Source organism: Populus euphratica, unplaced genomic scaffold (assembly GCF_000495115.2).
Source record: "Populus euphratica unplaced genomic scaffold, PopEup_1.0 scaffold148.1, whole genome shotgun sequence".
In the NCBI taxonomy this organism is placed as follows: Eukaryota; Viridiplantae; Streptophyta; class Magnoliopsida; order Malpighiales; family Salicaceae; genus Populus; species Populus euphratica.
Window position 1 is genome coordinate 472,315 of NW_011500035.1, and position 12,989 is coordinate 485,303.

The 12,989-nt window shown below is 36.1% G+C and overlaps 2 protein-coding genes across 2 annotated transcripts; one reads left to right on the top strand and one right to left on the bottom strand.

Annotated features, from left to right (window-relative positions):
- The first annotated feature begins 1,793 nt into the window (after positions 1 to 1,793).
- LOC105142703 (ribosomal L1 domain-containing protein 1-like) lies at positions 1,794 to 3,361 on the top strand. Its single transcript, XM_011050467.1, has one exon. The coding sequence runs from the start codon at positions 1,917 to 1,919 to the stop codon at positions 3,141 to 3,143; it is 1,227 nt and encodes a 408-aa protein (XP_011048769.1). The 5' UTR covers positions 1,794 to 1,916; the 3' UTR covers positions 3,144 to 3,361.
- A 2,461-nt stretch (positions 3,362 to 5,822) lies between these two features.
- Positions 5,823 to 8,192, bottom strand: LOC105142706 (uncharacterized protein At4g06598-like). The gene is made up of 5 exons (XM_011050471.1): positions 7,891 to 8,192; positions 6,863 to 7,502; positions 6,705 to 6,780; positions 6,477 to 6,603; positions 5,823 to 6,354 (listed from the first exon to the last, which is right to left on the bottom strand). The coding sequence occupies exons 2-5, from the start codon at positions 7,483 to 7,485 to the stop codon at positions 6,173 to 6,175; spliced, it is 1,008 nt and encodes a 335-aa protein (XP_011048773.1). The 5' UTR covers positions 7,486 to 7,502; positions 7,891 to 8,192; the 3' UTR covers positions 5,823 to 6,172.
- Positions 8,193 to 12,989: the final 4,797 nt, after the last annotated feature.

Genomic DNA, 12,989 nt, shown 5'->3' on the forward strand with positions numbered 1-12,989 from the left:
AGTGGCTTGTTTGCTTTCCAGTTGACTTCTTTGGCAAAACTGGATCTGTGATGTTTGCTGAGGACACAACTCTCACAGACTTCTTTTGGATGATCAATGTGGGGCATACCTTTGACCATCTTCTTACTTGCTAGCATCTTCAGACTTGTGAAATTCAGATGTCCAAGCCTCAGGTGCCAAAGCCATTCTTCACTGTTGGTGATGACACTCAAACACTTTGCTGCATCATATTGGATGTTTAAAGGAAACCACTTATGGTGGCTTTGAAACACTCGGAGGGGATAAAACACTCTTTTATTTCAAGAACAACAAGTTTACAATAATGACAAGCTTACAATAACAACCCCTCTTTCTTTCTCTCTAGTGTTTCTCTCAATCTCTCCACTCATAATTGCATAAGCTTAGCTATCTATTTATACACGAAATCAAAACAAGAAAACTCAACCTTCAAGTATGAAGACGGTTTGTGGCCGACGATGTGAAAGCGGCTGACGGCATATATCTGGCGGCTGGTGACTGGTCGGTTGGTGGCTGAACGGTGACAGCTGGTAGCTGCCTTCCTTGACCTTCTGGATTAAGTTTACTTCAACAATTAGAAACACAAGGGACAGGGGTCAAGTAACTGTAAATCTTATAATCCAACTCATACAAGCCTCTTACATTCATCCCAGTGTAGTATTTTGTATAAATTCCCTGCTCTATGTGGATATGGAATGCTAGACTCTAAAATCTAAACTCATTTTTTCTCCATTAAGAGTACTTGGTGTAAAGCTTTTTGGTCCAACCTCTCGTTGAAGTGACAGGAACTATAAATAATTAACGGCACAGAATCTCTTTGTAAGGAAATCACTTCAACTTCTATTTAATAAAAAAAAAAAGCTTCGATAACAAAACGCACCCCTCTTTGTTATATTCTTTCTTTTTTTTATACCCTTTAATTAAGGAATTATATAATTCAATAAGTAAATTAATCAAATCCTAATTTGTCTAGAAACTAACAGCATATATTACCCCTTAAATGGACACGCATAAATTTAATTGAAAAAAGGCATTCAAACTTAACTTCAAGCTGTGTTCTTGCCTTGTCATTTCTCTCTTTCTTTTTTTGTAATTACCCCTTTATCTTTAAACAGATAATGTACCTCACTCAAATCACTGTCGGTTACTTCTCTTCGTGTCATTGAATTTATGCCATTGAAGCTTTGGGGGCCTCCCGAGTTTCCCTCCTCCTTTTCTGTCCGCATTTTCACCACAAAATATCCTGTGCTCAATCTTAGAAAAAAACAAACAACTGCTCTAACATCTTCAGTCATGTCATTTCAGATAGATACAAGTTCAATTTTAATATCTTTAATAGCATGTAGATAAAATGCTTGCTTGCTCTTGAGCAATCACCGTCGCTGTCGCTCCTCTTCTCTGCTCGCTCCTATTCATTATTAAAATAATGGTAGGATCAAAAAACTTCGATGTGCAGGCCAGGATGCAAAAAATCTGAAACTAATATTTATACCGATTGCTTTTTATTTAAAAATATATTAAGATAATATTTTTTTTATTTAATATTAACACATAAAAATAATAATAAAAACACTAAAAAGATAGTAATTTATTCTTTTAAAAAAATTAAAAATCATAAAAAAACACACCATTACACCACAAACATTTTCTAAAAAAATAAATGGGCCACCCCCCTTCCCTTATTCGTTTTCCCATTCTCTCACGTAGAAGCCCAATTCTCCATCAAACGCGGCCCATTAATACTCTCTCCCTCCGCCCTTTTAATTGAAAATGACTACAAAACCCTAAACTAAACCCAACCGCCTTCTCCTCTCTTGTCTTAAACCCTAAAGCACACACTGATAACCATCAGCACCCGGCAGCTGTAACTCTCTCTCCTGTGGCTGTTTCTATCAATCATGACCACGCCACCACCACCACCTGGTGTTAGCCCCAAAGCAGTGGAGAAAGCTGTGAATGCTCTTCTAAAATGGAGATCTTCCACATTGAATACCCAAAAGCCTCAATTACTCGAACAAGACGAGTTTTTCTACCTTATTCTAACCCTCAAAAAGATTCCACAAAAGGGTGTTAGCCGCATCAACGCCCACAAAATCCCTCTTCCCAACTCCTTGATCAACCCTTTAAATGAAGCCCCTGAGATCTGCTTAATAATCGATGACAGACCCAAGTCAGGCCTCAATAAAGATGCTGCCAAGAAGAAGATTCAAAACGACAACTTACCCATCTCCAAAATCATCAAGGTTTCCAAGCTCAAGACTGATTACCGTCCCTTTGAGGCCAAGAGGAAACTCTGTGATTCTTATGATATGTTCTTTGCTGATAAAAGGGTGGTTCCTCTCTTGCCTAAGATGTTAGGGAAACAGTTTTTCAAGAAGAAGAAGATTCCTCTGACTCTGGATTTGAAGCACCACAATTGGAAGGAGCAGATTGACAAGGCCTGTGGCTCTGCCTTGTTGTATCTGAGAAGTGGGACTTGTAGCGTGGTGAAGGTAGGGAGGGTTTCCATGAGTAGAGAGGAGATTGCCAAAAATGTGATGGCTGCTATTAATGGGATTGCTGATATTGTGCCTAGGAAGTGGGGTGGTGTTAGGTCTTTCCATTTGAAGTTGCTTGATAGCTTGGCTTTGCCTGTTTATCAGGTAGTTCCTGATTTGAAGTTGAAGATTGACGGTGGTCCCAAAGAGCAGGAGAATGACGAGGGTGTCGTCTCTGTGGAGGAAGATAAGGCTAAAGAGAGGAGAGTTGGAAAAAAGAAGGGAAGGATACAAGAGGTTAGATATATGGATAGTAATAATAATAATAATGATAATAATGGGGATGGTCAGGTTGTTGATGAGGATGAGTTGGGGAGTGATGGTGAAGGGGATATAGATAATGATGATGATGATTTCGAAAAGGTCAGTGATGAACTGTTAAAGAAGAGAAAGAAAGGCGATAATAAAGGGGAAGGTGAGAAGAAGGAGCAGAAGGTAGCTAAATTGAAGAAAGAAGATGTTGTCAAGCAAAAGCAAGTGAAGAATGAAGATGGTGTCAAGCAGAAGAAGCTGAAGAAAGGTTCTTTGGCTTCAGAGAGTGGGGGAATGCAAGTGAGGGGTGAGAAGAAGAAAAGATTGGCTGCATAATGATTCAATGTTGCTTCCTGGGAATCAGTGTGTATGGTTGCCGCCTGTCGGTCCTTTTAGCAGGTTGTGGTCTGAGATTTTAATTATGGTCTTGATGCCGTAACTTTTTGTTAGTTTATTTATATTTGCAAATTTAGCATAAAAGCTTTATTTAACTTAATCATGTATCTTGATTATGCAGAACAAAGAGAATGGTAACTTTCTGCTTTAGTATTCCATTGATTTGATCTCAAATTTACTTTCTTGTCTCTTGAAATGTCAGTTTTTTGCATGATGGTTAGAATCTAGTTCGAGTTCAGATGTTGGAACCTGCATGAACTAGAATTAAGCATATCTATTTATACTCATTTTTCTATGAAATGGTTCCATATGTTGTCTCGCAAGGAAACTGAAAGGAGTTAATTGTCTGATATGCATTGCACGACCATGGTAGACATACCTTTGAACTGCTTGTAATGGTAACCAACGGGTGAAAATGACCCTCCACCCAACCTGACCTGACCAGATGCTGGTTGGGTGGGGTTGATGGATATGGGTGTACCAGGTTGGGTGCAAGTGATAGTTATCGGTGTACCGGGTTTAGTGTTGTTGCATAGAAAACCCACCCCGATTTGCCCTGACCCATTGTCATGGAATACTGGTTTCTAAGGAAATTGAGAGCCATAGTGGCTTTAAAAAATGAAAGACTGTTTAGAGGAGGGAAAAAAACAACTTAAAAAGGAGAAAGAAGCGATGGGATCTTATAGTGGCAAAGTAGTGATCTTGTCATCTCTATTTTTGTTGTCATAATTTTCAAAAGATTGCATGCTGTTCCTGCCCATTTGCTTTTTGAATGTGCTGATTTAGTTTTCAATGTGCTGAGATTGGATAAATACACTGTCAAATTGAAACTTAAGGTGTTCATGTGCCTCTTATATCTTCTTAAAGAGTTTGATGTTTCTGCCAATTGACAAGCTATCTTGGTTGCTGAATGTTGGCCACAATTTGAATTACTATATAACAGATTGATTGGTATGGAAAAATTCCATCACTCTAAAATTGGTTTCTCAGGGATATGCATGTGTTGATTTTACTTGCCATTGCTAGTTGTTATAAATTATCATACATCTGGTAAAATTTCCAAACGGTTTAGGTTTCCCTAGTTTGTCTGCTATTCAGAAATCTTCTCTTCTAACATGGGTTGCAGTGTCTGCTCCACAGGAGTTAATGTACTAGGGCTTTGTATGCATGACCTATTTTCTCTTGTTTTTGAGCTTTACAAGCTTTAAATTTCAAAGGATGCATATCTTCTTGTTTATCGCTCATTTTGTAGAAGCATTTCCATTATGTCCACAACAAGCTACTGAAACTACAAATTATAGAATTGGAGGAAGAGGCTATGGTGGTGGAGGTATGAGAGTTGGAAGCGAAGTTATGGTTGAGCCTCATAGACATGAAGGAGCGTTCATTGCTAAGGGTGAAGAAGATGCTCTGGTCACTAAGAAAATTGTTCCTGGTGAGACTGCACAATCAGAAGAAAATCTGTTCAGGTATCATTATTTTTCTTCTATTGTTATCTCCATTCATGAAAATGCATCTTTTGTGAAGACTGAAGAGTGTTGTGTTTCTATTGCATCAAGTTTCTCTTTCTTGTTTGGTGAATATGTTGTGTTGTTTATATTATATATGTATTTATTTTATTAAATCATTCTTTTCTTCTCAGAATGAAGATGGAACTACAACCGAGTACAGGGTCTGGAACCCTTCCGTAAAAATTGGCAGCTTCCATTCTTGGTGGTGTTGATGATGTTTGGATTGAAAGTTTCATTCATGAGATTGCTCCCGCTTCATCTGGAAGAAAACTGGGGCACCCCGATCCTTTCCCCAGCAATATAGAAAAAAATTGCCTTGGAGGCTGGATTCTAAATAGGTCGTGATCAATATCTACACTCTTCTCCTGTTTTATTGCTGAATCAAGAAAACTGGCGCTAAAGTTCTTTACTGAAGAGCTGCTTCTGGCTACTACTTTCTCTCGCGTCTGATATTGTTGGCCTGCTGGCCATGTATGGATCTTATAATTTTCTTGTTTTTTTTAACTGATTTTTTCTACTGAATGGCTCTGTTTGCAAGATGGTAGGCTGATATGCACTGCACAAACCATGCGAAACGTGCTCTTGAATTGGATAGGAAACTTACTCCAATGTTGTGGGCTTGCAGAATACTGGTTTCTAAGGATGTTGTGAGCTACAGGGGGCTTAAAAAAAAAGAAAGAAAGATTGGGGGTGTTTGGAGGATGAAGAGGGAAAAAACTGGTTTAAAAGGAAAGAAGGAATGGTGATGGGAATTTATTCGATATGCCCGTTCTAGATACGGTCAATCCTTGATTGTCTTAAATCGTAAAAGTTTTGCGTGCAATCCTTGTCCATTTGCTTCATTAAAGAGCCGATGAGATTTTGGGTCTGCTGAAATTGGATGAGTTCGGGGTCAAATTGAAATATAAAGGCGTCCATATGCCTTTTTATATTTTTTCTGAAAGAGTTTGGTAGGAGATTTGAGCCCCTGTAATAGGACTTTGTATGCATGGCCTGTTTTTTCTTATTTTTGAGCTTGAAAAGCTTTAAATTTCAAAGCATGCTTATCTTCTTTGTTTATAGCGCAATTCGTGGAAGCATTTATTTCCATCATGTCCATAAAAAAAAATCAAATCCACTTCAGATACTGCTTTCATTGCAAACTAGTTAATGGAAACTACAAGCTTGAATTGATTTGGTAATGTATATATCAACACTACCTAAGCCACTATCTGACACGACCTCTCTTCCAAGAGGTTGGCTATGCCTAGAATGGCCGACAAACATAGTAAGGAAAGAAAGACCGACGATGCCTGTGGGACAGAGGACTCTAATGGTTTTAAGGCCCCATGAGGTCCCAAGTCACGAAAAATAATGCAAATACATGTATATAGGATGTATTCCATATCTGACTTCTTTTGTTTTACCATCATCTAAACGTGGGGCAATCCTCCATCTGCAGAGCCTAACTCCCGTTCATCATATATATAGGTTAGTCATCTGTGACTCCACTCCTCTACTTATAGATAGATTGTGTGTAGAATAATTCTGTTGCTCATTTTGCTTTTGCTTCTGCTGTCGCGGCCATTGCTGTTGCTGCTGTTTTTGATGGTATAAAAACTTAAGCCTTGCTATTTCTTTCTCTAGCATATCCTGCTCCACTGTGTTTAACAACATATGCACCCCATAAGTACAAATGATACTCAAGCTGGAGTCCAAAATATTTGTCGGGGGGGGGGTTGCAAAAATGATAAAAGTGTAGGGGTCACATCGAGAGACTAACGGTATTTTGAGAGTTGTTCCTGTGATAAACTATCCAAACGTTGCCTCAAGGCTTGATTCTCCATGCCGAGTATGAGACTTTGTCGGTATAGATATTCAAGATTGGCTGAAACTTGAGATCCTTCAGCCTGTACGGCAAACAAAAGAAATAGTCAAATCTTAAAGTACATATAGCAGGACAGTTGATTAAGTTACACTAGGGACGCTTCAAATTCTGCAGCCAGCTTGCCTCTAATATTTGGACACTTCTTTCAAGTTGAGCTATATACTGAAGTTTTCTCAAACGTGAACGCTGAGCGAATTGACTGCATGATTCTAAATAAGTTAAGAGCATCCCAATTGCAGAATTCAATTGCAAGCAAAAATGGGCATTACTAGAATACTCACTGCTTAGAACGTTTGGAATCCGTTTTTGATTTAGAAGGATTATGATTAACGTTAGATGAAACTTCTGAGTCATCTTGATTTTGCTTAACAATAGGTTTCGATGGCAAACCTACTCCAGCTGGTTCTTGTGAAGCAACTCCACTGGAACTGCTGGTCACAGAAATCAGGGGTGATTCCCTGGACTTATTCTTTTCCTTGTCAGGAGTAGAACCTGAATGAAAGCTAGTTTTCCAAGAATTTTCATGATAATTAATGGTGTGAAATTCCCAAGTAGGCCCACCAGCTGCAGCACTAGTTTTGAGCTTGGTTTCCTCTTTCCTAAATGTCTTGCTCGCTGTGTCCAGGAAAGCAACAGAGTCACTAGATGAACGTTGATGACCTTTGTACAAAGGCGAGCCTGGCTCATCCAGGAGTTCATCAAGCCAAGATAATTGCTCAACCAGAAAACTATCAGAAGAGGCGCGTTGATGGTGCGACTCTCCTTCCACAGGCCTCGAAAAGCCCTCTGAAGATTCTATTGCACAAGTAGAGATGTAATCGGTGCTGTAGGGTGGAAAAATCATTTCGACGGGGGTTCCAGAACGTGCTGGATTCTCTTTTGGAAAAAGAGAAAAAGTTTCCATATCATGAGGTCATGAGCCTGTTAGAATGCATGTGTTCAAGGAAATATATATCATTACAAAACGAAATGTTAAGAAACAAAGTTAAATAGGGTTGCAATATTGCTTGCTACATAATTTGACATGCACCAAGAAAGCTATCAAAAGAGCTCAAAGACTTGACAGATCATTCAAACCAGAAACATTAAGAGAAATCATTTGATTTGATGGAGACCAAACCACATTATTATGGATCAATATACATATCTACAATCGTTTCTTTCATATATAAATCCTTGTGTTTCTTCTAAAACAAGCAAAGAGTCGAAGGTTGAAAAAGAGCAAATCTAGAAAATTGAAAAAGGCGATTTAGATGATGTGTAAAAGGTAGAGTACCAAAAAAAAAAAAGGGAGAGAGAGGGAGAGAACCGGATGGTAGGATGAATGGAGTTCTGATGAAGAGGAAGGCAGCCAGGCAGCAGAGGCGTTTGCTAGAGATGGGGTATTATTATACATGTTGGAGATGTGCTGTCGGCTCCATTGTGTTAATGGCCTCTCTCTCTCTCTCTCGTACAAGTGTGAGAGACACCATAGGAAAACACAATCAAAAGAATATAAGCTTTTAATGTGATTCCCTAAAAAAGAGAGCCAATGGGCTAACCGCATTTTGCGTAAACAATTTACTACTGATAATAAGGAAAATGCTCCCTAGTCGTATTTAATCCAATATCCATGCCATGCAAAAGGGAGGTAGAGGGCTCTGGCTGTCTCCCTTCATTTTAAGCAAACCCTATCTATCTGTTTTAATTTGGCTCTCACTTCTTTCCATAAATACTGCCAAGTTAAGTAAATATAGTCATTCTATATAAAAAAAAAACAATCTGCTAACGATATCGTTCACGAGTTTCTTATCTAGCGAAGCTTTGAGGTCATTTCATTTCTTAAAAATGAAATATTCGAGGGTAGCTTTCCTGTTGACGTAGTGAGGTGATAGAGCTTGAGATGGCGTCCCAGCAAGCCGGGCCATTACTGATGTTGATTCTGCCTTGTCACAGAATATGCCAACTAAATTCCTAGTCTCGGACATAACATTAGTCCTCCAAATCAGGCAGATCCCAGATTCAAATGATGAACCCAGCCCAAGCCAATGGAACCCAATTAATAGATAAATCATTATTTTTCGAGTCAAATTCAATGCTGAGATAATATTTCATGATAGGGCTGTTAGTAAATGATACATGTAGTTCTTTAATTAAAGAACAAAGACCAGAGAATAAAAAGAACACAGGCGAAAAATATAAATCACAAAGAGTAGAAATTCAATGGAGAATAAAAAACAACCATCATCTACTTTATCTAAGGATATATATATATATATTAATGAAAGCAAAATTTTAACATTACAAAAATACAAAGAGAGAAAGCAAAAGTATGATTTTGATCTAAAAACCAAGATGTCTAAATGTATGGAAAATATCTCTTTTTATAGGCTAAAATTGAAAATTATTGATTTGATGACTAATTAATGAGTGGGTGACCAACTCTTGACTTGGTGACAATCCTTATCTTCTCTTGTTTGAATAAAACATCATTGATAACATGATAATTTGAATCAGACCTCTATATGAAATTGTAGGAAATTATCTTAACTTTCCAGAAAAAAAATTGAGGTCATTTGAACTTCTAGAACTCAAGATATGGGCTGAACATTCAATAGTATCTGAACTGTAATACAGATTCAGACTTTTTTATTGTTGCTGCAATTTGAACTTGAAAACTGCCTTATTAAGACCAGACCTCCACATAAAAGTTGTAGGCCTATGTCTTACCATTCCATGCATATAAAGTAGACCTAAATCTAAGATCTACAACTTTAGATATGACCCAATTACCAAATAGTATTCTAGTTTGGACTGCACCAACATCTCTTTTCTAAGTTTGACCATCTCTTTGTCCTTTCAATTTCAGTACTTAAGCTTATCAATCAATCCTTTCATTTATGTGATAGACCTATATTTAAGATGAATATTTACCACAAATTAAAGGTAGGTTGTTAGATATGTTGTTATAAAACATGCTTTACTTAAGGAGTTATTGATACTTTAAGTGCAAAATAATGATATAAACCCTTCATAAAAATGTACTTTTAAGTACTAATCAATTCTTCTTCTTGCTGGAATTGTCTAATAGCATAATACTTGATCTTTATATGCTTGGTCCTGTTATGAAAAATAGAATTTTTAAAAATAACTATTGCTGATGTGTTATCACAAAACAATTATATGATAACACATCAGCAATAACTATTTCAACTATAAAGTGCTGTAGATTAACTCTAATTCTCTTTCTTGCTGGAACTGTCTAATAACATGGTACTTGAACTTTAAATGTTTGGTCATGTCATGAAAAATATAATTTTTTGAAATAATTATTGCTGATGTGTTATCACAGAACAATTATGTGGGACTTCGCTGATCAAAGTTTAGATCATTCAACATTTTCCTTTGCCATATTAATTGCTTTGTTGCCACATATGCTGCTATGTATTCTGTGTCTACAGTGGAATATGTAACCACTAATTGCTTTTTTGAGTTTCAACAGAAAATGCTTCCTCCCATAACAAAGCAATAACCTAAAGTGTTCATCATTTTTTCATCACTTATAGCCTAATTACTGTCAGAAAAACCAACAAGTTTAATAGAACTAGATTTCAAAAAATATATGCCAAACTCTAGGGTTGCTTTCAAATATCTTAGAACTCTCTTGGAAGCAACAAAATAGATTTGACCTAGACTTTGTATGAACCTAAAAAGGTAATTGACAACAAACACAATCTCTAGATGTGTAGAAGTTAAATACAATAGGTTGCCAACTAAACTTTTATAGGCTTTACCATCAGTTTTGGGTGCTCCATCCTCCATTAGCTTTTGTCCCAATATCATAGGTGTACTGATTGGTTTGCAATTTTCCATTGCAAATTTATTTAGTAACTTTATAGTAAACCTCTTTTGATATAGAAAGTAACCTTGCTCAGATTGAGTTACTTCTCATAGCTAAGAAGTATGATAGTAAACCAAGTTCATTCATCTCAAACTTATCCTTCATGTTTGTTTTAAACTCTTCTACCAGTTGTTACTTGTCTCCTGTAATCAATAAATCATCTATATACACTGAAACGATTTGAGTATGTTTATCAACATTCTTCATATACAAAGTTGCTTCATTCATGTTTTTTTTCAAAGCCTAAACTCAAGAGATAATTGTCCAATCTACTGTACCAGGCTCTAGGAACCTGTTTAAGTCCATACAAAGCCTTTTTTAACATATACACTTTGTTTAACATGATCTTCTTGTCAAAGCCATCAGGTTGTTCAACATGTATTTCTTCATTTAGAACACCATTTAGAAATGCAGACTTAACATCTAACTAAAAAATATGCCAACCATTTTGTGCTATTAGAGTAAGCAAAAGCTTTATTGTATCTAGCCTAGATACTAGAGCAAATGTTTCAGTGAAGTCAATACCTGGCTCTTGTGAATAACCCTTCACTACAAGTCTTGCTTTGTGTTTGTTGATACTCCTATCTGTATTCAACTTGGTTTTGAAAATTCATTTCACACCAATTACCTTCTTATGAACGAGTCTATCAACCAGCATCCGTGTTTCATTCTTTTATATCATCATGAGCTTCCCTTTTATTGCAGCTATTTATGCTTGTGAGTTGATAACTACTTTAAAATCTATTGGTTCTACTTCAGCAATATTGCACTTGCTGTAAATATCAGTTAAGGATCTTATCCCCCTTACTGGTTTGTCATCGACATCATCATTATCCTTTGCAACATCCAGCTCAATTTGATGCTCTTGTTTTGTCCCTTTAATTGATACAACTTTCTAGATTCATATAATATTCTCTACAACTTTTACATTTTTAGCTATCATAAATTTATTAAATTTCAGATCATAGATTTTATAGGCCTTATATTTTATGTTATAGCTTATAAGAATTCTCATATTAGCCTTTTGATCAAGTTTTCTCCTCTTAACATAAGGTTATAAGAAATAATACGGGTTGCCAAAAACTTTTAAATGATCAACATTGAGTTTAAAACCATAATAGATTTCATAAAAAACACTGTCTCCCAAAACTCTTATGGTCATACGATTTAGATGGTAGGATGCTATGTTTATTGCCTCTGCTTAGAATTTTACCGTCATTTTCTTCTTATATAGCAAATGTCTTGCCATTTCCATTAATGTTTGGTTTCTCCTCTCACTAACTCCATTCTGTTGTGGAGTGTAGGGCACTATTAGCTAATGTTTGTTCCTTTTTTTTTGCCAAATATCCTTTAATTTTTTAATAGGTAAACTCACCCTCATTGTTTGATCTTAACATCTTCAGTTTGTTTTTTGTTTCCAGTTCAACTGTTGTCTTAAATCTTACACACTCAACAACCTTATATTTTAAAAAAGAAACCCAACAGAATCTACTATCATCAACAAATAATAGAAAGTACTTTGAACCATTCAAAGATTCATTGTACATCAGACCACATATATCTGTGTGTACTAGTTAGAGCTTTGATGATGCTCTTAATGCATTATCAAGAAAAACAATTCTAGTATGCTTTTCTAATTGATAGGCTTCACAAATATCCTATTGTTCTTGTATTTCTGGTAAACCAGAGGCCATCTACATATCAACCATCCTTTTTAAGGTTGCATAATTGAAATGCCGCAATCTTTTGTGCTATAGAATAGAATTAGTATAGATACAAGTGATAACACTCAAACAAGCTTCTTTCCAATCAATATTAAAACTTCTATTCATCATTTTAGCAAAGAGCAGTAGTATTTCCATTTTGTCTCTAATATTACACATTCCGTCATTAAAAGATAATGAGTAACCAAGTTCAAGTAATTGTCTCATATTTACTAGATTTTTATTAATCTTAGGTACATAAAGCATATTTTTTAGAGTTTTTGTACATGACATTGTTTCAACTTCAATCACCCCTTTTACCTTTAACCTTCACATATTTTTCATTAACAATTTTGACTTTGAATATGTAGCTTTTATCCAAATCCTTGAATAATCTCAAATTTGCAGTCATATGATTAGAGCAGCCACTATTAATAAGCCATGACAAATTGTTTACCTATGTTATGTTGCACATTTGTTCTAATATAGCCATGAATAAATGATCTTCCTTGGCTTATGAATTTTTTACAATATAAACTTGTTTCACTACTTCTGGTTTATTTTTGTAGAACCTTTGGATGTGACCAAATTATTTGCAACTTCTTCATTGTGGATTCTTAAACCAACACCAAGTTTCTTAATGATTTGTTTTCTGATAAAATTTGTAAAGAGGGAAGTGCTCTTTTATTTCCTTCCCTCTAGTGATGTTGTTCTGACGCCAGTTATTTGATTGCCAACCTTTTCTTTTCTCTCATTTTCATTCTTGATTGTTCTTGTCAAAATTATTAGCCCAACTATTATTTTTAAAAACTGCAACAAGAGCTT